Below are 26,423 nucleotides of genomic sequence, written 5' to 3'. Positions count from 1 at the left end.
AAAACTGTGCTACCTCTAAGGCATGGACCTTTGAATATTTTATCACGGAAAAGTGCAACTGTGAGCTGTTTGGTTTGAAGCAATTTAAACACAGTCAAGTATTTAAAAGAGCTTTCTTTTATGCTGTGGGATGCAAGGTAAGAATTATAACTGAAAGCTGATCTTAAGAACTGATATTTTTAAAAAGTAAATAGTTTATTGATTTATAAAAATAGCCATACAAACAAACACTGGGTTTATGAAAATCTTTAGAAACACATTATTAAAATATGCTCTAGACACAGTTGAAATAAAATTATTTTTCCTTCTTTTTCCTTAACACCTGACTGAGGGCATCCAGGTCTAGTGTTAGCCTTTTAATTTCAAACTCCATGTTCACCACTGACATCAATGACAGAATAGTAAAAGTGCTTTACTAAATAAGCATCAATGTGTTAGAAAGAGGTGCTAGGGGCACCTGGGTGGCTCAGTTGGTTAAGCGTCCGACTTTGGCTCAGGTCATGATCTCATAGTTGTGAGTTCAACCCCTGCATCGGGCTCTGTGCTGACAGCTCAGAACCTAGAGCTTGCTTTGGATTCTGTGTCTCCCCCCTCTGCCCCTCCCCTGCTTGAACTCTATCTCTCTCTCTCTCAAAAATAAACATTAAAAAAAAATTTTTTTTAAAAGAAAGAGTACTAAAACACTTTAGAGATTTTAATCACCAGACCAAATAATAAACCTGTGAGAACACACTAGTACATTTATTAATACAAGGAACAGGACATTTTAGAATGTATAGATATTAAGAAAATGTTGTTAAAAGATTAAACATGGAATTTCAAGAAGAACTAATTTAGCTTATTTGTAGTACTCAGCCTTGACTAAGAGATCAACCAAAAATATCAGCTGTAAATTGTTCTATACAGAAATTTTCTTCTTCTGCAGGACCCTCTAAAATGTTTTTGTTACTATACTTTGAAAGTAGTCAAAAAGGAAAGATATACTTTTCTGCTTTTTTTTTAAATTTCTTTTTAATGTTCGTTTATTTTTGAGAAAGGGAAAAAGAGCATGAGAGGAGCAGAGAGAAAAGGAGACACAGAATCCAAAGCAGGCTCCATGCTCGGACCTGTCAGCAGAACCTGACATGGGGCTCACGGGGCTCAAACTCATGAACCATGAGATCATGACCTGAGCCGAAGTCAGACAGTTAGCCAAATGAGCCACCCAGGCACTCCTGCTTTGTTTTGAATTTTAACAAATTTTAGAAACAGCAACTTACTCAAAGAATAATTATCATTAATATCTGTTTTCTCAGTGAAACAGGTTCACATGAAATATGTAACATATTGGTGTATTATCTTTAATTTTTTTAAGTTTATTTTGAGAGAGAGAGAAAGAGAGAAAATGAGTGGAGGAGGGACAAAGAGAGAAGGGGAAAAAGGATCCAAAGGGGGCTTCTGTGGTGACAGCAGAAAGCCCAATATGGGGCTCGAACCCACAATCTGCGGATCATGACCTGAGCTGAAGTCAGATACTTAACCAACTAAGCCACCCAGGTGCCCCTATATTAACTTATCTTTAAAGAGACAATATTTAAAAGACATTTTATTTCTTAACAGTTTTATGTTTAAATAAACTTTTCAAACACATGTAAAAAGAAGCATGACAAAAACTCAGATCATCATTTAAATGTGCAATTCATCCAATTAAGGATAGAGGAGCACTCTTGAATTCCTAAATCCTAAATCCAAAATGGTGTTCTCAGAGTGCCACCTTCTGGTGAATATGCCTTTCCTTGTTGGAAAAAAAAAAAAGAAACTGAATACTTGCTAATAAATATGGAAAAACCCCTTTCATATATTAACAATATTTGTTTTATTTTCAAAGAATTTATTACAATATTGCTATTTTGGGTCTGAGGTTTAAAAACTAAAGAAAAATTCAGCTATCTAATTTTTTTTTTAATTTTTTAATGTTTATTTATTTTGGAGAGATGGGGAGGTGTCGGGGAGGGGTGTTGCAGAGAAACAGATAGAAGGAGACAAGGAATTCGAAAAAGGCTCTAGGCTCTGAGCCATCAGCACAGAGCCCCACTCGGGGCTTAAACCCACACACTGTGAGATCATGACCTGAGCCAAAGTTCGACACCCAAACGACCGAGCCACCCAGGCGCCCCGAAAAATTCAGTTATTTACAACAACAGTTCATACTTCTTTCCCTAAATATTATAATTACAAAAGAAATACTTCTGGAAACACCTAACATTCAAGTAAAAAAATTTTTATTGAATTCCTCAGGTCAAGCCTAGTTAGCCAAATTAGCTCAATGACTGAACCAAACATTCTAGCTCTCAATGAACAAAGGCAATAATCTCTGTACCTTTGTGCATGGACTTAAGGAAAAAATATATAAAACTAATCATCTTGTGACTGGAAAGTAAAGTACCTTCACTTTCTTCCTGTGAGAAAGTGAACTTAATAAAGACTGCATCAGATAAAGCAAAGCACAGACCTGGTTCTAAACCCCCATGCTCCTTATTACCTGTCTGACCTTGAGTCATTTACTTAACCCAAGTCTCTATTTTACCTTTAACATGGGAATAAGAGCCCTCTCTCAAAACTGTTGTGAGGACCAAGTTAGATAAAATATTTGAAGCACCTAAAATGGTCTAAGTATGGGAAGCACATATACTTGAAACTACCCTTTCCATTTTCTCTTCCATAGCTGTCTATTGAAGAGACTGAGACAGACAGACAGACAGACAGACATTACTGGGGGGTAGGGTGGGGTGGATGGAAGGCATGAGGCAGTTACTCCACTCCATCAGTTTTATGGAGTTCAAATGAACAGTTTATAATCTTCAATCCTTCAGGTAAGCTATTTATCATTGTAAAATAAAACTGGCTGTTAAGTTCCTTTAAGGATTGCCATAAAATCTTAGCCCACAATAGGCATTCCATCAGCATTTGTTGAGTGCATGAGTGAAAGCAGGATGAGGTTCGTCTGTAGACCTACAGAGGAACTCAAGTAAGTACAACCCTCCATGTTGCACCAGGATGGAGCTTATCAGCTGTGTTCTCAGGACGTAACAGCGGGATGTTCTAATAGGAAGCTACTAGAAATTTGAAACTTAATGTGAGCCCCTTGACACTTTATTTACTTTATGTCTCCTGGAGGGGAAGAAAAGGAATTGTTAACCATAGTATTTTTGGGGGGGGGCAGGGGTGGGTTAAAGAAACAATTTTCCAAATTTGATGTGTCTTCTTATGCATCATAAGTATCACTACTCTCAGCAGCTCAAATGACAACCTACTGGTTGATTTACATTTTTAAACCTGTGATATCAGGGGCCTGAAACTTGAATTTGGGTATAGAGAGAAAGCATTCTAATTACTGCCAGCAGGAAGCTTCACAGAAAGTACCATTCCATATGCTTAATGGAATTAAGCTCAAGCCAGTTCAGTAAACGTCCAAAAGCATAAGCTTCCTAATCAGAAATCCCTGGACAACAGAAAACTTGTAAGATACTCATTAAGGCTTTTAAGCACTAAGAGATAAAACGTGGGTTCATGGAATAGGCCTGAGGATACACTGCCTTGCATATTTGTCAGGTTTCTGCCAAGGCTTCTGGCAAGGGAGGCTCAGCAGTAGGACGGTCAGGGACCCAGAGTCTATCAAATAAACTCAAATGTCCCCATCTCCGGTTCTCACCATCCTACTCTTTCCCAATAAGTAATCTACCTTTCACATAACAGATCTGGCAAGGCTAGCAATTAAATTACATTGCAGTTTGGCAACCCACTGAATCAGACGCTATCACTCATTTTTGGCTACATCCAACTTGTAGCTACGAGAAATAAGAGGCTTTTTGATTGCGGTCACAAGGGCTCCTTAGTCCTCTGACCATGTCTTGAGCTAGTTTTCAACTCTGAACTAAGCCATTTCATTCCTTTATTTCTCTAGTGCCTTTGAAAGAATTCAGCCCATCTCATACCCTTTTATCCCAGATCCTACCATATTATCTTATTCCAGCAGCCACTGGGTCCTCCAAAAGATTGCCTGTAAAATAAGACTCTTCATTCCAGGAGACCAAGGGCATAATTTAAGTGATTTGTGTACTGTATGCCAGGTACCATGAATGTTCCATTTTCAAATGGTAACTAGATTTTCATTATTCTCAAACCCAATTGGGTCATATAAACAATCCTAGTTCCATCTTTGAGGTGTTTATACATTTATTCAGAGTTCAGTGCAAAAATCCTTCTAGGTATATTAGGCGAAAAAGACATTTAACGTAGGGAATTCAGTGATTGAAACAGCATCAGAAGGTCTGGGGTAGCACACCCTAAGTTGAGCTTTCAGGAGAGACTTCTAAGACACTGTGGAACTGAACTTCCAGGAGCATGTCTACTCCTGTCCCAATGAGAACAAAAGGATACACCACTATAACTGTGCATTCAAGAACACACTATAGTGGCAGCAATTCTAGGGCTCAGAGAGCCACCATCATCACTGCCCCTGGACACCTATCAAACTGATGACCAGACATTAAGTCCTGCTGGAAAAGTAAAAAAAGTCACATGTTCATGATCTTGCCTGACAGCAGAAACCGCTAAGATGGCGAGAAGGTGGCTGCTGTTTCACTTATACTTTCCAAACCGCAAATGAGTGTTTATAGTCGTCTAAATCCAATTCATTGCCAAAAAACTAGATGCTATGGAGTCTGAGAGATGGGGTTTTTAGCTTTCCAGCTCACTAGAAAGAAGTGAGATGTATGGTGCCGAGTGGTCATATTTATGAAAGAAAAGAAAGAAAGAAAGAAAGAAAGAAAGAAAGAAAGAAAGAAAGAAAGAAAGAAAGAAAATAGAAAGAAAGAAAGAAAGGAAATGAAATGAAATAGAAAGAAAGAAAGAAAGAAAGAAAGAAAGAAAGAAAGAAAGAAAGAAAGAAAGAAAGAAAGACTCCTAAGTTTCTCATCTGAGCAACCAGCGGAATGGTATTTATGTCTACTAAGATGGGGTTAGACTACAAAAGGAAAGTTTTGTGGAGAAGTTCAAGAGTGCATTTCTCTGCCTGTAAGGAATACACACAAAACTCATAAGGGTCAAAAGTCAAGTTTGGGAGCGAGTGCGGTATACATGAAGAATGATTATCTACTTCTTTCACCTCCAGATGGCATGAAATTAACTGGTTTTCACCCCTGAATGTTAGGAAGGGGGCCAAGAGATTCCCTAGAAATGTTTGTAAGTGTCTACAAAGAGAGGAAGCTAACATCTTCACCAACTGGAACTCTGCTCCGTCACTGGGTGCACCGACCTCCTCTAGTGCTACCAGAGCAGGGAAAGAACACTGGGAGAAAACAGTTGGTGGGATGACCAGGTGAAGAAGAGGCAAAGAGCATGTGCTCAAGGTTAATAAGAGGTACAGAAGATAGATACCCCCTTCCTGCAAGCCCTAGATGAAATCAAGACTTACGAAATACTGCTGTAGCAGAGATTAGAAACACACGCAAGAGAGAAATGTGGTAATAGCCACCATGGAAGGTCAGGCTGAAGGCTGAAGGTGGCAGATCTCACGAAGGATGAACAAACCTGGAAGAGATGCTCAACACAGAATCTCTTAGCAGCCAGGGCTCATCCAGGGGTCTTCACCTGTCCACACTGAGTCAATCTGTGGACTTCAACTGTCCACAACTGATGAAAAAGGTAGACCAGTTGTGATGACCAACAGTAAAGATATAGTGCCTGGACACCACTCACAGGAGGTTGTCCATCTTATGACCACTGATGAAAAGGACAGCCAATTTGGCTGGATCAGTTATATCAGTAAATCCTCTCTCACTCTTGCCCTCTCTCTTTCTCTCCCTCTTCCTATCTTTCTCCCCCTTCCTCCCTCTCCCTTATTCTCTTTGACCCAGCACCAGGCAACAAGCCCAGGAAGGAGAGACATAGCATGGGAGAGCAGTCCCACATCTCCCCAACACTGCAACCTCAGGTTTACCTACCCTGTGCAGAGGAGAAGAGCTTTGGATAGAACATGAGATTGAGGTTTTGAAGAGTATTTTGATCAAATACAAAAAAAATAATGGATTTTTTATTTTAAAAATTATCTTAACTAGGAGAATACAAACATCTACCTTTTGCTTTTGCGGCAGCCAAAAAAAATCTACTTCATCCTTTTCCAAATGAAAATGTGTACATTTTACAAGGGTTTTGCCCCATTGTAAGGAAACAATATATGAAAGGCTAAATTTTTTAAATACGTTAGAGATGATTAAATGTATTACAGTGTGACTCACTATAGGTTCTTTAAATATAGACTTCCAGTGTGATTAATTTTACAAAAGTTTAGGTTATACAGAGATTTGTTTCAAGTATTATTACATAAAATGAAATAAACTTATTCAATCCATGTCTATCTTTCTGAATATTTTCCTAGCAGATATATAGTTGATGTTGATATAGTATTGTTAGTATTTAGGATTATAGTCACAGTTTCAAAGTTTAAATAATAAAATTATGTGTATTTGTATTTTAGGGTAGGAAAATTTTAAGATAATACTCATCCTACCTTATAATATTGTATTTGATCAAAAACACCAATGGATAAATTTACATTCATTTAACGACTATAATTTAATAACTAATATTTCTTCTATTTTAATGTTAACTTCCTGGTAACATAGACACTGTGCTTTGTGGGCAGTAAATGTCTTTTGAATTGAACAAAAAAAAATCGTATCTTTTTCACTGTTACTAGTATTTACCAAATTCCATCCTTAACTAAAATTGTAAGTTCTCCTCCACAGTATTTGTGTTTTGACTGATTGATTGCATTTTGTTTGTATTTATTGGTCTCTTTAAATTAATCTTTGCAACTCATCTTTTTTTAGATGCCTAAAGAGAAACAATGATTGAGTGGCACGCTAGCATGTTTCCACCACAGTGTATCTCAGTGGTGGTGCAGCCCATAACAAAGGGACATAGAATAGAGGGGGACATTGAGCTCTGTGTACAGTGTCTTCCTAGCAGAGCATCCTGTAGGCACCACTAATAGAACCATAGGTCATCAAATAATTCAAATTACTTCGGACCTCAAGGATATAAGAAGATATCTAGTTAGTTTTGATATTTCTTGCTCCTGGGATTCTAAAATAATATCTGAAAAGTGAACATATGTGGGGGAAGAGAAAATGACTTATTCGGGTTGTTTTGAAAAAAATCATGTCACTTCAACCGAATAATTACATTCTCAGAGATTTTTACCTACTTGTATGACACTTTTCATTGTATCTCTCCATGTTTTATCCACAGCTGTAAATCGTCTTCCTTCCTCGGGCATTTGAGACATGATGTCTGGAGAACTGAAAATAGGCTCCAAATATAGCCATGTGGCTTGGACTTTGAGCCATTCATCCAGAATTTCTTGAAGCAGCAGGAGCTTGCCCTCCCATTCTCTGAGAAGCAAAACACAGTGGCTCAACAGCAAATCAAGCAATGTTCCATATGACAAAACTCACAACGATGCCTGGATTGTCAATCTTGTATGCTGTGCTCTTATTTCCATTTTCATTCAACTACCTACCGTCATTCAATGATAAATCACCAAATTGGTTGTACAAAATATGTCTTAGAATAATAGCATCAATGTTTATGTTGATACTAAAACACACATTCAGATATAACTACCTACAAATGGGGTGGTTTCTGTATATGTCATAGCAATAAACCTTTCTGCATTTCAATTCCATGGCTAGGGGGTACAAATTGAAAAATTAGATTTTGGGGACAGTAATGATGTTCTCAGCGAAGGGCACTCTGAATATCTTAGGAAAGGTAGTTACATCCATGACTCATTTCCTTTAACATTCTTTTTAAAAAACAAAATTGAGCCCAAAAAAACCTTTATTTCCAGAATACAGTATTTCAATTCATAAGATATAACTGGCCTTTAAAGAAAAATCTACATAATCTAAAATATAATAGTGTGTCTTTCATGAGTAGGAAGCATTTTTAACCTGCATTCATTTCTAAATATGGAGAACAAAAATAATGACAAGATTTCCTCAAGAATAAATATCATAATGATACCATAAACTATTAATTTCATTAAGTACATTCTAAGGCCTCTGTATGGATTTGCTCCCGCTTCATAATCCTATAGGGTCCAGTATAATATCTGTTTACCAATGGGGTAAACATAGAGGTAAGTACCAGGTTTAAGTTCAGTAATAAATAATAGACCCAATAATAGACCCAGATCTGAACCCAGAGAACTGCAACCACAATGCTACAAGAGATAACATAGCCATCAAGAAGAATGATTGGTTAATGGCAACAGAACTTAGAGATGGGATAGCTTTATGTGTATATTAATACATTACTCATCATTTATAATTAGTGATCTGTAATTTTAGATTGTTAAAACAAAGATATATAAATAGAAGTTTCCAAAAGTCACTGGGCATTATCAAATGCTTTTCCAAAGTACTTCCTTGCAACATTTATCAATGATTTGTTTAACCTCCTTTTATAAGAAGAAATGAATGCCTCTACCTTCTGTTGTTCTTTCCTTTTTCTCCATCTAATCCCTGATGGATACAGAAAATTTCCTATGAGCTAATGATCGCATGTAGAGTCCTTAAAAATAGAATCTGAATATGCCACTTTTAGAGTAGTTTTTTTAAATTTTTTTAACGTATCCTTATTATTTTTGAGAGAGAGAGACAGAGTGCAAGTGGGGGAGGAACAGAGAGAGAGGGAGACAGAATCTGAAGCAGGCTCCAGGCTCTTAGCTGTCAGCACAAAGCCCGATGCAGGGCTTGAACTCGTGAACTGTGAGATCATGACCTGAGCATAAGTCAGATGCTTAACCAACTGAGCCACCCAGACGCCCCACTTTTAGAGTAGTTTTAAAAATTACTCTTGACGAACACTTGGGAGCAAGTAAGGTAGGAGGCAGAGCAACCAGAGTGACTGGGCCAAAGTCAGGGCATACTCGAGTTTAGGATAATTCATTAATAACCAGAGGCAGATACTACCAAGCAGTTAGCTTTCCTTTGTCATACAAATTCACACTGAAGATGGTAGTCTGATTTGGATTTACTTTTATTTTTTAAGTTTATTTCTTTGAGAGAGAGAGAGAGAGCATGTACACATGAGCAGGGGAAGGCAGAGAGAGAGGGAGAAAGAAAATCCCTCAGAGCCTGACATGGGGCTCAAACTCATGAACCATGAGATCATGACCTGAACCAAAATCAAGAGTTGGATGCTCAACCAACTGAGCCACCCAGGTGCCCCAGGATTTACTCTCATTTTTAAGGTAAAATATAAACTGCTTAATACAAATCACAAAAATTTTAAAAATGGACGGGACAAGGATTTAATATAATCATCCATGTCAGATGCCTGAAACTCCAGACTAGAGTCATAATATTCATACTTCTGCACTTACCCAGCCATCCATCTTGTACAGGAGTGAAAATTACAATCAACTTTCAAGGATCATCTACCCTAACCTAATTAGTATATTTGGAAAATGACATTATCTTCAATTTCATAGTTTATGTGTTCTACAAACTACATACATAGATGTGAAATGATTTTTGAGTCAAACATATAGGATCAGATTGTAGGCAATAAAAATGAATATCTGGAGGCTGATTGTCCACTACCTTTGTTATGACTATAGACCATAGCGAAGGAATAAGTACTATTCCAAAAGCAAAGAAGGTTATCAAACCTTACACACTACTCTTTAAAATATTAAGTATGAACTGCAGAATCGATTTTCAAAAAGAACTGTATATTACCTACAAGTTACAATTTTGATAACAGCATTGACGCGTCATATAAATATTACGTTACCTTATTTGTTTTTCGTAAGGCTTAATGAAAGGAGATCCTCGCATAGTTTGTATTTTAATAATGTGGTCATCCAACAACATCTGAATTTCATCAACTGATGACAAAATAAATGTCCCACTTTCTCTATAAGGAAGAATGACAAATTCCATTGCATCCCACTCATTAGTCATCTTGTCCATGGCCTTTTCGAGAGAATATTCTTTGCTAGCTGCTTCACTAATACCTTCAAATCTATCTAAATATGGTTCCAAATTCATGTCTAAAAAAGAGAAGACGGTGGAGTCATCTGCTGGCTGCAGTGGATAACCAACAACATTGGACATGGCCTCCCAGTGCCTGGGGCGCAAACCAGGATTACAGATCACTTGAATGAGAGGAATGTGCTGCTTGAAATCTTCCACCTTTGCTTTTACTTTTTTTGTCATTGCCAATGCATTTGGAGAATCATGGAAGGTTTTTTCCAGTTTATATAGTCCTCTCCAGTAATTTCCAACATCTATTTCTACTTGGTCTGGATTCACCTTATGATATGGTCCTTCAGTCCATCCTCGGTATTTGTTGCTAAATTCGACAGCAGTTTCATAAAGACGAAGATAAGGGTTCAAACCATCTTGGATTTTTTTGCGTTGAGGATATATTGATGGTAACCAACCAAAAGCCTCTTCTTCAGCATTAAATTGCTCAATCTAGAATGACAGATATTAGATTTATTATTCTGGAAGTGAATGATAATCAGTATTAATTTTTTAAATATTTTTATCAAACGTGACCCCAAAACCCTCACTAAACCCCAAAGTTAAACTTAAATCTGGCCATAATCCAGAAATACTGAGCAGTAATCTCTGTTTTCTATTTCTTTTTTACTACATTTTCCAGAGAACACTATCTGGTTAGGTTAGTTAAAATAGTAACAATATATATAAAGAAATCTTTGCCCATCCAGATATATTGAGGATAGAGCATCATTTATTAACGAACAAGAACTTAAGTATTTTCAATACGTATAGGATTGTATCAGGTACTGTGGAAAACAGAGGAAAAAAGTACTATATTGCAAAATACCAACTCCCAGGAGTTAGTTGCAACTGTGCAACAATAAAATATGGCAGTAGAAAAGAGGTCTTGGATTAGTAGCTCTTTAATATAAATGAATAGTATATACTGAAAATGCTACAACGCTACAACTTAGAGGCAAGGGATCATGGTGAATAGATGCTTACATAGAGAAGACGAGTCTTGAAGATGTGTAGGATAAGAAGAGGCCAAGAAAGCATTAATTTCCTTTTTGTTTAGCAGTGAAGTATGTGAGGATATGGGTGGTTTAGAGGAGAAATGTATAGAATCGAAAAGTGTGAGTTAGGTATATAAATTACACAGGTTACCCAAAATTCCAGTGGCTATAGAATTTTAAAACTACAGTTTCTCTTTTCTTAACATGTGTTTACATATTTGTGACTATTATAAACTATTTAATTCCCTGAACTGATACTAAAATCTTTCAATGTAAGAAAAATGGGAAAGCATCATAATATGGTCTGTTTTCATATTCCCCCTTTTTATAAAAAATGCAATTAAAAATCTCAAACATCTTATTTGGCAAAGGGTATGACTTTTCCCCCTCCAGCTTCTTCTGATGAGAAAGCTGACTTCTGACACAGCAATATTGGGAACAATGTGGCTTGATGGGAGAAGATAATGGGTCTAATTTAAAAACGTGGCCACCAAATCTACACTGGCTTCTGTGAAGATAGGCAAACTTAAGTAGTAACCAGGTGCTAGCACATAATATAAATGATTAAATGACACAAAATTAAAAATAAGCAGATAGAGATAAAACTATCTCTCAAATAAAAGATGAAGGCCACTGGAATGTTATAACTATCAAAAGAAAAAAACAAAGCTGCTTCTCCTTGAAGCTTGTCTGTAAGATCTATTTTTGTCATTTGTTTTTTAAAATTTTAATTCCAGTAGAGTTAACCTATCATATCATATTAGTTTTAGGGGTACAGTGTAGTGATATTTGTGCCATTTATATTATTCTGTAAAGGTAGTTACACTTATACTTGAATCTATTTTTAAAAGGCGAGTACACGGTACAGGCTCAATGCTCTTTATTTTCAACTAATTCATCCGTTTAAAAATTTTAAAATTATACCTTGTCTGCTGCTAAATCCAACTTTCCATTCAGTGTTTGAGCCTTTCTCAGGTATCGTTGTACATCCTGAAGGTCTCCGAAGGAGTAAAATTCTTCTGACTGTTTCGCATAACTCTCCAATTCCTCCACAAACCGTTCACACCGTAACTAGTACAAATAATATTTGTTGTTACAACTTTTTAAAGGCAAAACCCCTAGGCATCCCAAGAAAATTTAAATATTTATAAGGATTATCAGAATTATTATTATCACTGGCAAAATGTAAAGAAAGGAATGATCTGGAAGAGGGCAGGGATCTAAAACATGCAGAATTTTTAACAGTCAAGATTTAAAAATAATGGGGACGCCTGGGTGGCTCAGTCGGTTAAGCGTCCGACTTCAGCTCAGGTCACGATCTCGCGGTCCACGAGTTCGAGCCCCGCGTCGGGTTCTGGGCTGATGGCTCGGAGCCTGGAGCCTGCTTCCGATTCTGTGCCTCCCTCTCTCTCTACCCCTCCCCCATTCATGCTCTGTCTCTAAAAATAAATAAACGCTAAAAAAATTTTTAAAAAAAGATTTAACAATAATGGATTGAGATTCCTATAATTGACAAATTAGACAAAGTTAAACTTATACTATCAGTGTAAGAAATTCTAACCAACAAAATAAGAATGTGTTAAACAATGGTATTATGCTTTAGTATGCTAAAGAATGTATGCTAACAAACGATTTAGAAGAATTTTTTATTTTATAATCATCAAGTATGGGGTTAAAAGAAAGTTGCACTTTTTTAAGGGCTATAAAGAGATCCCTGGCATTTTTATAAACAATGGAAAAAGACAGACTTTCTTTAATTGTGTTCTGAATTCAGTAGTTTTTCAACTTTCAATCCTAAAACAAAATATTCCAAGGTTATTTTCCTTGTCCTATGGGCTTTTTTCACAGGAAATGTGCAAGGACAAGGTAAGTAAATCCAGATTTTAAAACCTAAAAACTATAGCCTTCCAATATAAAACAGGTTTGTTTTGTGTAATGAGAAAAGCTCATTACAAAATTGTCACTGGTAAGGCACTCCAAATTAAATGGCTCTTAAAAAAAAAATGCCTCTTAATAAAATATTCAAAGTCAAATCTGGGTTATTCAAAAATAGATTTTACATTTTATGGATTATCTAGGCTTATTTCTGTCTTCTTTAGTTCATGGCAATTTTACTGCGCTGGCTCAGTTGGGGAAGGAAAATGAGAGGATGAAATTCATCAATATTATGTGTAGTTTCCAGAATAGTAAACTTTGGGGCGCCTGGGTGGCTCAGTCAGTTGAGCATCCGACTTCAGCTCAGGTCATGATCTCACGGTTCGTGAGTTCGAGCCCCGCATCGGGCTCTGGGCTGATGGTTCAGAGCCTGGAGCCTTTTTCGATTCTGTGTCTCCCTCTCTCTCTGCCCCTCACCCACTCGCGCTCTGTCTCCCTCTGTCTCAAAAATAAATGAACATTAAAAAAAAAATTAGAATGGTAAACTTTACAACAAAGTGTAGATAATTCTGGGCCACCTAGCAATTTTCTAATAATCTATTATAGTGTAACTTCTTTGTCTAATACAATCATGATGTTTTCTACAGGTTTAGAAAATTCTGAAATGACCTAAATGTACAAGAGAAATATAGACTCCAGGTTGTTTTTGTTGTTTTTAAGTTTTGTTTTTTTGTTTTGTTTTTGAGAGAAAGTGTGTGCGTGCTCAAGTGGAAGAAGAGCAGAGAGAGACAGAATCCCAGGCAGCCTCCACACTCAGCACAGAGCCCGCACGCAGGGCTCAATCTCAGGAACAACAAGATCATGACCTGAGCCAAAATCAAGAGTCGAGTGCTCAACTAACTGAGCCACCCAGGTGCCCCTAGACTACAGGTTAAAATAAAGGTTTTTGTTTAAGCCTATTAATTATTCTCTAAACAACGATCCCGTGAATTAATTGTATTTTCTGTAATGTGATAGGAAGAGGCTAGACTTTCTACCAAAGGACATCTCTCCTGGCTGACCAGGCACAAGTCTCTTCACTTTGGGAACCTCCGTTTCTTCATCTGTGAAATGAAACTGAAAATACTAAACCATTTATTGATACAATAGCTATGGAGTGCTCACACTGTTGTAGTGTGTCAGGCGCTGCACCGGCCCATGGGTATAAGTGGAGGAAAGGAACAAATCAAACAGCCCTGCTGTCAAAGAGCTGACCGTCTACTGGGGAGATGCACCTGACGATAAGAACATAAACAATCAGGTACTTGGTCCAGTGGAGATGTGTTAAAAGTGTAATGGAAGCAGAGAGGCAGAATTGAGGTCTGATTGAGGGGAATTCTGAGAAAGTCAATCAGGTACACAGATAGACAAGAACGTGTGTGGGCCAGCCGTGTGCTCACGAGCCAATGGAGAGAATGTGCAAGAGAGGAGAGGTGTAGGAAGGCAGGGACCTAAAAGTTGCTCAGGGTTGCTGAGAAGTCAAGAACAAGGAGTGGAGGAGGTAGAAAATGAGGCTGGACAAGTAGACGAGGGGACATCCCAAATCATCCTCTATGAAAGACACACAAAATGGTAAGAGTTACTGAATGTCAGAGCAAAGACTCTGGGCATAATTATTAGGTGAGTTTGAGTGACTATGAAGCTCTTCACCAAAAGAGCTTTGATGTTACACAGTAAAAATAACTCAAAAGAGTGCTATAAGCTGTATAAGATAAACACTATTTTTATTAATGGTCATTTGTGAGCAATATATTAGAAGTTTTTGCCTTGAAAATCAAGAAAGGATACCATATCGATGCAGTATGTATACCCTCTTCTACTAAAATTGATGATATGAGAAAGCTTACATATGTGACCCCGTGAAACAGAGTTGACAATGCTACGTAAGAGGTAAAAACTTAAACATTTCCAGAAAATGAAAATAATTTAAAATATCTATGATGCCAACCTTAAGACCTTCTTGATATTGTTCTGTTTTTTCTTTAATGATTTTCCTGTGCTCATCAAAAATTTCGTCCATTCTTCCATACCATTGGAAAACATTATTATTTAGCCTGATGTCTGCTGGAGAGAAGTTGGTGCACTCGATGAGGAAGGCAAGGCAGTTTTTAGAATCCACCAGTCTCTGTTCCAATTCAACCATGTCAGTCGTCTGTACTTTCTGAATATAAGCCTGCAGGAAAATAAAAATTACAAATGGCATTTTAATGAACAGCTCAAGTCAAAAAAGAGGCTGTGGAGATGCTTCGCATAAATATGTACAGACTTCTTAGCAGTGTAGACTTTTGGTTCAAGACAGGAGACGGCAGCACAGTTTACTTCTCATTGGTTCCAAGCACCTCCTCACAACAGCAGTGGGGAAAAAAATAGCAAATACTGGGCAACACATAAAAAAGAAAACCATGGGGCACCTGGGTGACTCAGTCGGTTGAGTGACTGACTTCGGCTCAGGTCATGATCTCATGGTCCGTGAGTTTGAGCCCTGCATCGGGCTCTGTGCTGACAGCTCAGAGCCTGGAGCCTGCTTGGGATTCTGTATCTCCCTTTCTCTCTGCCCCTCTCCTGCTTGTGCTCTGTCTGTCTCTCTCTCTCAAAGAATAAAAATTATAAAAAAAAAAAAAAAGAGAAAAGAAAAGAAAAGAAAAGAAAAGAAAAGAAAAGAAAAGAAAAGAAAAGAAAACCAGAGGGGCGCCCAGGTGGCTCAGTGGGCTAAGTGTCTGACTTTGGCTCAGATCATGATCTCTCAGTTTGTGAGTTCCAGTCCCACATCGGGCTCTGTGTTGACAGCTCAGAGCCAGGAGTCTGCTTCAGATTCTGTGTCTTCCCCCTCTCTCTACCCCTCCACTTTTCTGTCCCTCTCCTTCCCTCCCTCCCTCTCTCTCTCTCTCTCAAAAACAAATAAATATTTAAAAAAAAAAGAAAGAAAGAAAGAAAGAAAGAAAGAAAGAAAGAAAGAAAGAAAGAAAGAAAACCAGAGAATGCTATGGTTTTCTGGGAGAGATGAAGCAGATAATATCCTCCCTTCTTTCAGAATAGCATTTTAGGGCACCTACTACGGTGCCTGACATCGTGCCAGGTGCTGGAAATTCTGCACCTGACGGGGTCAACAGACTGGGGCTCTGCCCTCAGAGACTTTCTGGACTAGCTGGGGAGACAACTGTTAGTCAAATCCCCACCACCGAAACAAATGTAAAAGTGCAAATTTGCAGCGGACACCAGCCCTACAACGCTTTCCTTAATGACAAAAACGAAAATACAGCTACGGGCAGATTTAATAAGAAATGGGCTACACCTGTATGACGAAAACTACAATACTTTATTGAAGGATAGGTTTACAGTTCTAAATAAATGTACAAACATATGTTAAGATGTAATATTCTCAAGATGTAAACTCTCTTCCACTGAGGAGGATTTCAATCAAAATTTGAATTTCAACGGAAAGTGCAATGGCATTTCAATCACACGAAGAGCTCCAATATTTCACTTCCCCCAGTGGTGAAAACTCTGCCCTGTGGTGTCTTCTCAGGCTGACTGTGGCCATGTGACCTGCTTTGGCCAATGAGATGTTAGCTAATGTGGTACCCAGAGCAACTTGAAAAGCACGGACACCTGGACTTGCTTTTGTGTCTCCACGATGCCTTGAGAACACGCCCAGTGAGCCTGCCTGAGTGTAAGGAACAAGTGGAGCAGAGTCAAATTGCCAAAGAGAGTTACACCAGTCAACCCAGCTGAGAACTAGCTGACCCAGTTGAGTGAGTGACCCACTCGTTACCAGAACTGGCTTGTGAGTACCCAGCCTGAATCACCAAACTCCAGACTCATGAGCTAAGAATAACAAAACAAAACAACGCATGATTTTAAGCCTCTTAACTTTTGGAGTGACTTGTTATTATATTATCATGTTGACAATAACAGCTGGGGAAAAAACAATTAACTTATACACATACGGCTATAAAAAGTTTATAAATAATACCTTCATTTCCATTAGTTCTGCTGTATTTGGAGGAGTGCTAAGAGCTTTTTCAGCTATCTTCTCAAATTCATCACATAATCTGAAACACCAAACAAAATTAATCTTAAGTAATTCAATTTTATTCCTAAATACATCCCTATATACTATTTAAATGTGCCATTGCAAATACTACTCAGTCATCAAAAAAAAAAAAAAAAGAAAAAAAAAGAAATCTTCCCATTTGCAACAATGTGGATAGAGCTAGAGTGTATTATGCTAAGTGAAATAAGTCAGTTAGAGAAAGACAAATACCATATGATGTCACTCATATGCGGAATTTAAGAAAAAAAACAGATGAACATATAGAAATGAGAAAAAGAAGGGGAAAAAAAAGGAAACAAGCCCTAACAGACTCTTAATGATAGAGAACAAACTGAGGGTTGATGGAAGAAGGTGGTTGGGGGGGGTGGGCTAGATGGGTGATGGGTATTAAGGAGGGCACTTGTCGTGATGAGCACTGAGTGCTGTTTGTAAGCAACGAATCACTGAATTCCACTCCAAAAACCAATATTGCACTGTATGTTAACTAAAATTTTTTTTAAATGTGCCATTACATGAAAAATAAAGATGCTCTTATCTGTATGATATCTAAAAAATTAAAAGCAAATTTGTGTCCATACTCATTCAATACACATTTAATGATCATCTATTGCATACCCAACTATAATATTAAGTGACAGAGATAGAGAAGTAGAGAAGATATAATAATGATTCTCAAGCAGTTCATAATACTATATAAAAGACAGGACCATAAACAATCACTTCTAATCTAGAATTTTAGGAGCCTTACCAGAGATTCAGTTGAGATAACACCAAAAAGGTGGTACTAAATAAGAGAGTGATTCACTCTACTTGCAGGGAATGGTTAAAATGGGTCTATATGTTCAGAAACCTCTGGTGATACGCAAATATCTCCTATTCATTTTGGTTGTGGCCAATATAATGAACTTACTGTGAGGTTAAAAAAAAAAAAAGTAATGGAAGCTAAAAAAGTCCAGGTAAAATGTGTAGAAATTTCTTCAAGAAGATTGGCTGTGAGATGAAACAGAGAGAAATAACATGGTGATGAGGTTGGGTTGAAGTCGACGGGAGGAGGTGGAAGACGAAAGAGGGTTTTGAACACGATTTTAAGTTTGAAAGGCAGAAGCCACAGCAAAGGAGAGATTTAAGTGAGATACAGAGGAGACGGATGACTGGCTGAACCAGCTCCAGAAGGATGGAGGGCAATGACGTTGAGCCCATAGGCAAAGAGAAGAACTTTGAGTGGTGTGATAGACTCTCACCCTCTGAAAAATGCAGAGACAAGAATGAGGGGTTCATACAGAGGTGAGTGGAGACATGTAGAGGCAAGAAGTTGAGGCATTCGTATCTAATGGCTCCGCTAATATTCCGGGTACGTCCTCTGTAAATCCGGTGAGTGTGGTGAGAGGTAGTATTAGGAGAAAAAGGGAAAACATAGAACTGGTACGAGCTCAGAGGGCAGTTTGAAGGCAGGGAAAATAGCTATGAAGTTAAAATAAATATTTCGCTCAGCATGAAAAGCTACAAGTAAAAGACATTTTCAGTATTCTTCCACAACTTTTAGAAGAAAAGGTGCTTTTACAGCTGAATACAGGATTCTAGTTCCTGGAGAATCTCTACACAAGTCCTCTTTCCTCAGAGTGTCTGTGAAAGGAACACAAATCAGTCCTAGTTGTTAAAATATACCATGCCATTTTCATACCTCACACCCTTCTACATGTTACCTTTTTCTACCTGGAATTCTTTTACTTACATTGTTCACCTGGCAGACTCCTACTACTCATCCTTCAGAATGAATTCACGTATTCTCTTCCTCTTTGTAACTAGCTTTCCCTTGATTTTCCTCTCTTCCCCAACCTCCACGGTGAAAGAATTTCATCATTTCCTTCTCTGTTCTACTTCTGTAACTCACTACAATATTTACCGAGTCCTATTGTAATTTATCAGTTTGTTGTATGTCTATTTCCTCTACAATATTGTAACTTCCTTCAGCAGATTTGTTCATATTTAGAGTATAAGTACCTACTGTTGTGCCTAATACAAGCTTCCTTCAGGCTTTACACAACCTGAATATTCTTTTCAAGGATCTAATTTTTCCTCTAATCCTGTAACTGTTACAAAACTTCTGAGTATTTGGTGGGGATGGGTGGCGGGGGGGGATTTTCCACGTAACTGATACCAGAAAAGAGGTTCCAAGAGCAACACTAAAACCAGTTGTTGAAAGACTAGTTCTACTTCTTGCCTTAAATCAACAGGTATTCTGCTTTACATCTTTACATTCTGTGAGTTTATTTAACATGAGCCAGTTTTCCTAAAAATCTTCAAGTTAGTCAACAATTAAGTTTTAGTTAAGACAACAAGTTATCATAGCTTTAGAGAGTAATTACAGTAAGATGAAGTTCCAAATTTGAGGATCCATCAGGAGCCATGACAACTCCTGGGTAAATCCACTTTGAAAATCCAGTTTGTATACTGATTATACAAACTTATTGTTCACCTTAGTGAAGTCAGATAACACCCATCTTACATGTACAAACAAAACGTACATTTTAATACCCCCTTAACTGAGACAATTGGGAAGGCGCATTTGTGGTGAAAAATAACAATAGTCACAAAATAACAAAACCAAGTAGAAATAAGTTTGGCATTATCTTTTTGGAGGGTCACTGATGACACTGTTCTAATCCCTAATTTTATTTGAATGACAATTGGTTCTATCTAACATCCCCCTGAAAAAACGAATCAATATCACATAAATACCTTGTATTTACTTCCTGATGATTTCTGAACATTTTAGCTATAAGTCTTCCACAAATCATGTCTGCTCGCTTCACCAAAGCTCTGATTAATTCCTCACAGCGAATTTCAAACATTCCTAAACGGATAGTCTACAATGATAAATATTAAAAGCTTAATAAACATAAAAAGAAATAAAAAAGTCCCATACTTTTGCCTCTCTCACAATATTGGTTTTGTGTGTGCATGATCTAACAAGATTGAGTTTTTGTGGTTTGGTTTTTTTTTTTTTTTTTTTTTTTTTTTAATATGATGCAGGCAGGATTTTCTAAATGCTCATTTGTATTTTACAACTATCTTCTGGGTAAATCTCCTTCAAGAGTTTGCTATCTTGGAAGCCAATTCTATTTCAGGACAACAAATGGATATAAGAACTTTGGAGAATCGAGTTATTGCAAAATAGATAGTAAGGGATTTAAATGCTATAGATAGTAAGGGATTTAAATGCTATATTTGCTCTATACAAAACAGGAATGCGTGCTTAGGGTGGAAAATGTGGAAACTATAAAAAAGGACAAAGGAAAATTTTAAATTACCAGTCTCTTACTAAACAGAAGCAATCACATTTTGGTATAATTACCATATTTTCCAAAGGATTTATAAACATTACAGCAAAAAAAAAAAAAAATAAGTTCTTGGAATTTTTGAGGGCTCACATCATGTAAGTACTTAAAAGTCAGGCTTGAAATACTAGACTTCCAGCCCTATAAGCACAAGAACCCTGTGCAGGGCTCGGCCATGTTTGGCACACGGAAAGACAGTATTTTCCCTGTTGAGAGTAACGGTCTGATTCTTTCACTGCATGGTCTACAAACACATCCTAATGAAATTGGGAAAAGATCGTTAGTTACAAAGAACAGCTGTGCAAGAATGGATCATTCACCTTTCTAGATGTGTACTGTATTTCCTCTATTAGTTTTTGGTACTTGCGAATTTCTTGTATTATTTTCTCATAATTATGATTTTCTTCAAGGAAAACATCAACATCTTGCTCGGCTTTTCTGGTGATCAGAAAGTTGTACTTGTCGTAGCATCTGAGGTGCTCCAGAGGTGCCACACTCTCTCTCATTATCACCTCCCTCACCTTTTCTTTGTGGGCCTCAATAATTTCATTCAGAATTATCGGCTTCAAGGTTGTTGGTTTAGACTTACTTTCCTAAACAAAGGGAAAAATAACGTTCGTTTTGAAAAATAAATTTAGGTAGCCATAGTATTTATCTTTGCAAAAATGCCAATCGTACCATATTGTCTTTTATTTATTTATTTATTTATTTTTTAATGTTTATTTATTTTTGAGACAGAGAGAGACAGAGCATGAATGGGGGAGGGTCAGAGAGAGAGGGAGACACAGAATCGGAAGCAGGCTCCAGGCTCTGAGCCATCAGCCCAGAGCCCGAGGCGGGGCTCGAACTCATGGACAGGAGATCGTGACCTGAGCTGAAGTGGGACGCTTAACCGACTGAGCCACCCAGGCGCCCCTGTCTTTTATTTTTTCCTCACAAGGTCTTTTTGATTTTCTAATCTCTGTAGAAAGATATTCAGTCTAATCACAGAAGATATTAAATATCTAAGTTTCATTTAGTTTTTTGTTTTCCTTCAAGGCTACCCGGTTGTGTTTTGTTTTTCCAAATGGATGAAAGAACTGTCACTTGAAAATATATGCAGAATATGAGCATACAAAAATACCCAAGTCCACATTTTATTTGTGCAGTTGTAAATGCTAGCTTTCTGAAGGTAGTGCTTGCATTGTACTTTATTTTTAAAAAAATAAGCCAGCTCAATGTCATATCATCATATTCTTTGATGACAGTACTTTTTCACCTTGAGGGGTAATCTGTCTAGAACAAAAAAAAATTGTTTACTCATTCATTGACCTTTGATCTTTGATTCTGTGAACAGCAACTAGAGCAGACTAATCCCTAGCTGCAAGATGTGCATTCTGCTATTAACATAGGAATAATGGATCAGATAACAATTTTTAATAAGCAAATCTCAAAGCCTCGTCTCCTCTTTTCAAATAGGAGGGCAAGTAAATGTGCCTGCATGGTTTATTACCTTGAATCAAGTTACATTTAAAAATATACATGCTCTACCTCTCATTCAGAAGAAGAGATTTTTAACTGTAACCAACAAAAACTATGATCTTTAGGGGATATTCTACAGCATTCGCTTGATAACATCAAAGGATTCCTTAGAAACCTGGGTAATTTATTCGGGTATCTGGAGTGCATTTGCCCACTATGCCCCCTAGTGGGATTTTAGGAAATTCTATTGTTTAGAACTAGATGCTTCTTGAGAACTTTAGTGAAAAAATTGTATTTAAAAAATTTTCAAACTATTTATTTTAGTGGGGGGGGGGGAGCAGAGAGAGAGGGAGAGACAGAATCCCAAGGAGGCTCCGTGCTGTCAGAGAGGAGCCTGATGCAGGGCTTGATCTCACAAACCATGAGATCATGACCCAAGCCAAAACCAAGAGTCAGACGCTTAACTGACTGAGCCACCCAGGTGCCCCCAAAAAAGTGTATTTTATTTTCACTTCAGTTTCTATCAAAGATTGTGATAAGAACAGTTCTTATGAAAGTTCTTCCATGAGTGCCACTTCTGCAGTTGTTGTCAAAGGTCATTGAAACCAAGTTCAACGATCTTACTTGAAGTACCACCTATATTGCTTGTTTCCAAACCTAACTGATCACTAGAAAAATATCCCTAGATGATTCTGGCAAACTATTTCTAAGAACCAACTATCATGTTGAATTCACGTCTCTAGGGCAAGAGGTGGTGATGATGGATTTGTATTTTTAAAATGTCACCAGGTGATGGTGACACATAGGGTTTCAGAACACTACCTCATGTACAATGTCCCATTTAAGACATCCCTCTCAAAATCTGATACCAGGAAAAATACCTGAGCAGTCTAAATTAACTGTTTAATCCTAGTGAAAACGTGTCCAATTTTCCTCTTCACTTTAGAAACCAGGAAACTTAGAGCTTTATTTTATTTTAAAGTTTGTTTACTTATTTTGAGAGAGACAGAGAGAGAATCCCAAGCAGGCTCTGCACTGTCAGTACAAAGCCCAACTCAGGGATCCAACTCATGAACCATGAGATCATGACCTGAGCCCAAACCAAGAGTGGGCTGCTTTACCGACTATACCACCTAGGTGCCCCTGGAGCCATATTTTATAACCATTAAATCATAGCAACTGTATTCACTCAAATAATGGTAATCCTTTACTCCACTTTGAGCACATCTAGTACAGTAAAACCTTGGATTGCGAGTGACTTGTTCTGTGAGCGTTCTGCAAGATGAGTGAACATTTCTAATAAATGTTAACTTGGTAAATGAGCGATGTCTTGCAATACAAGTAGTACATGATCCTGAATGTCACATGATCACAAATGAGTCAATGGTTCTTGAAATTCACTTTGATATACAAGTGCTTTGGATTACAAGCATGTTTCTGGAATGAATTATGCTCGCAAATCAAGGTTTTACTGTTATTCTTATTAACTTGTTATATTTGTTTCATAAGCTCCCTCAAAAGTCATTCTTGAAAAAAGGCAGTGTATGACCAGAGAAGGAGGCAGTAGACTGAAATTAAACAAAAGACAAAGTAAACTACATTTCTCGAGAGACTTCTATTTTTGGCAAAATGAGGAATAAATAACCTGAAAATAACTGTCTAGTTCAAAACATAGAAGTATATTGGAAAAATTGCCAAATTTAGCTTTTATAATACATAGCTAAGGAAGCTAAGGAAGCAATAATAGGGCAAGTCTAGGGGCCAAACGGCAGAGAACACGTGAATTGAGAGGCAATTGTGTGTAGAAGTGAGCAACTGCCCTGGAGATTGCTGATCGCTGGTGGCCTAAGCTTTGCTTTCATGAGTCTCCAGCAAAGTGGGCTTATGTGCAGGGGAGGAGAATGGAGTGAGAAAACAGCTGTCAGGAAACAAAGCCTCAAGCCTGAGCGAGAAGGGAAGTCATAACTGATACACCAGTGGGAAGCCAAGAACACTGAAATGTGACACAAAATTTCAGAATGCTGAAAGGTGATGGGACCTTTCAATGAGGGGGCAAAATTAAGGAAAATATCCTGGTTAGACCTTGTTTTTCAGTGGAGAAGAAAAGGATGGCCATCGTAAGAATTTATGACCACCAGCCTGTTCTCAGATTTGGGTAAGCATTCACACGGCCAGTGTTTTCCATGAAATTCTCTGCAAGAATTTTGTTAAAAATCATCCTTGGTAAGGGGCGCCTGGGTTGGCTCAGTCAGTTGGGTGACCGACTTCGGCTCAGGTCTTGATCTCACAGCTCGTGAGTTCAAGCCTTGCATGGGGCTCTGTGCTGACAGCTCAGAGCCTGGAGCCTGCTTTGGATTCTGTGTCTCCCTCTCTTTGTCCCTCTGCTGCTCACACACTGTCTCTCTCTCAAAAATAAACATTAAAAAAAAAACAAACAAAGGTCCTTGGTCTGCAGAGGCCTCCAGAGTAAAATATGCAAATTCTAAAGGAACCAATTTAAATTAAGGCCTCAAGCATTTCCCTGCATGAAGTTCTTACATTTGTAAGCCCATAATAAGGTAGAAAGAGAAGAATGTGAACAGGGAAGGGCAGTGGGGAGCAGGGAGAGCTAAAATGTATCACTAATATTCCATTTCTCTAGTTAGATTGTAAGTAGATAGGGGTTAACTTTACTACCACTTAAAACTACACAATAGTCTCTTGGACTCCTGTATACATGAAATATTTGTAAACTATTTTAAAACTAAAACAAGAAAGCTACTGGTTGGAGTTACAAAGCTTGAAAACCTTTCCAATTAAGGAATTAGACACGCTCATTTCATATACTAGATTGCAGTAACTACTTTTGAAATGTCATAGTTCAGCATAGCTTTGCTAAATAAATGGCCAAAGAGAGAAGGGAAGTAGAATCTATGATTTGGAAGTACAGAGACATTACTACTTTTGGGAAAAGATATATGAGGAGAGTCTCATCGACTGGGGGACAGTTTTACAGAGCTAGCAAAGTGTAATGGAGGTCTATGGCATGGCCTGTGTGCTACAGCCAATACTCACTGACTGCTTTAAACCTGGTCACAACTTAAAACTTTCCCTTAAGAAAATTCTCAGTCTAGTGGAAGACTAGGAAGAAACTAGGAATACTGTAAGAGCAGCTAATGGGAAAATTGTATTTTTTTTAATTAAAATTTTCTGATAAGTCAATGTTACTAGGCCATTTATATTATGCAAAGCAGAGGATATGTGTCCACAGCTTTTAGAGGTTGAAGTGAATATCATCATGCAAATTCAAACAATCATAATATCCTTGTTACTTACCCATTTGGAATACAATTTGGTCTCAACTCTTGGCACAAAACTGACAACCTTAATCATGATATCATACACATTTAGAAGGATGTCTATATAGTCACTGAACTCAGGTTCAAACTTAATGGTGTCATTTTCAAGAATCAGCCTCATGATGAAACCTGGATGTTCAAAAGCTCTAACAGAATCCTGCAAAAAATATTCATAAGTGTATGTGAATATTGACATGAATTGAGAGAGACTCAAGAGTGCACTGGTCCCAATTAGAACACATGGGAACTCACCCTTCCTCTTATGCCCTAGACAATTAAGCCAATGAGGAGCTCTACTAAAAAGGTCAAGAGCAATTTCCAGCTAAACTTGTTGGTATCTAGTATTCACTGGGCCTACAGATCAATTATAGTGTCAAAGTTCCAGAAAAAGGAGGATATGCATAGCAGTGGGGCACTAGAATCACATAAGAAAGAGTCCAAGAGAACATTTCAATTCTTAGGCCCAGCTCACATTCTAACAGGACCTTCTTCCAGAAAGAAAAGAGTTCCCTGCAGAAATCTCCAGCCATCATGACCCAAATTTCCCAATAATGAGAATTTTCACTTCTCTTCACTAATCCGCAGCAATGTGATGAGAATCATATATCCTGAATATTCAGGTTGACGCTAACTTTTTTACAACAGGTAAGTGGTCTAAAGATTTACTTCCTCATCTTCTACTGGTAGATTTTTTTTTTATCTTTTCCCTTTTGAAAAGAAATTAGTAGATGAATACTGGTGTAACTACACCATACTTACTGGTGGTCGTGCAATTAGGTCTGTGAAATCCTGCATGGAGACCAAAGTGAGTTCCTGCAGCTGTAAAGTCATAAGTGTAGCAGCACAGTTGAAAAAAGATTCCAATTTGGCATTGCTGTCACCAGTTGGCAATTGCTTTTTTTTATTACCTTGGTAATAAATATTCTGCACTTCTGGAAACCACCTTGAAAGCACAAAAGACTTTTAGAAGTTAATACTTTCAGTGAATTACTCCTTTTACATTAAGCATTAACAGTAACTTCTGGACATCCAAAGGTCTTCACAGAGAGCTGTATTGCTCACTGACATTATCCACCCTCTGAAATGTAAGCAGTAGCATATTTCACTTTTGCTAGGAAAAGAAATGTTCATCATAGCCGATAGAAAATGACTCAACAATGTGATGCTGTAAGAAAAAACTGTAAGTCTAACTCCTGAAACCATGATTCCTATACTACTGAAATAAAAACTATTGGATATTA

General features: G+C 37.6%; 1 protein-coding gene across 1 annotated transcript in view; it reads right to left on the bottom strand.

Moving 5' to 3' along the window:
- The window catches only part of DNAH7 (dynein axonemal heavy chain 7), a 263,621-nt gene that overhangs the window by 185,545 nt on the left and 51,653 nt on the right, over window positions 1–26,423 (bottom strand). The window contains exons 12-20 of the mRNA XM_053906776.1: window positions 25,942–26,125; window positions 25,160–25,339; window positions 20,704–20,976; window positions 19,785–19,912; window positions 16,965–17,043; window positions 14,940–15,164; window positions 12,002–12,148; window positions 9,847–10,532; window positions 7,250–7,436 (exon numbers count right to left, since the gene is read on the bottom strand). Of these exons, the coding sequence (XP_053762751.1) occupies window positions 7,250–7,436; window positions 9,847–10,532; window positions 12,002–12,148; window positions 14,940–15,164; window positions 16,965–17,043; window positions 19,785–19,912; window positions 20,704–20,976; window positions 25,160–25,339; window positions 25,942–26,125 (2,089 nt within the window). The remainder of the gene's footprint in view (window positions 1–7,249; window positions 7,437–9,846; window positions 10,533–12,001; window positions 12,149–14,939; window positions 15,165–16,964; window positions 17,044–19,784; window positions 19,913–20,703; window positions 20,977–25,159; window positions 25,340–25,941; window positions 26,126–26,423) is intronic.

This window comes from Panthera pardus, unplaced genomic scaffold, assembly GCF_024362965.1.
Source record: "Panthera pardus isolate Hobbes unplaced genomic scaffold, ASM2436296v1 HiC_scaffold_10, whole genome shotgun sequence".
In the NCBI taxonomy this organism is placed as follows: domain Eukaryota; kingdom Metazoa; phylum Chordata; class Mammalia; order Carnivora; family Felidae; genus Panthera; species Panthera pardus.
This window is presented reverse-complemented; position numbering and strand designations above follow the sequence as displayed.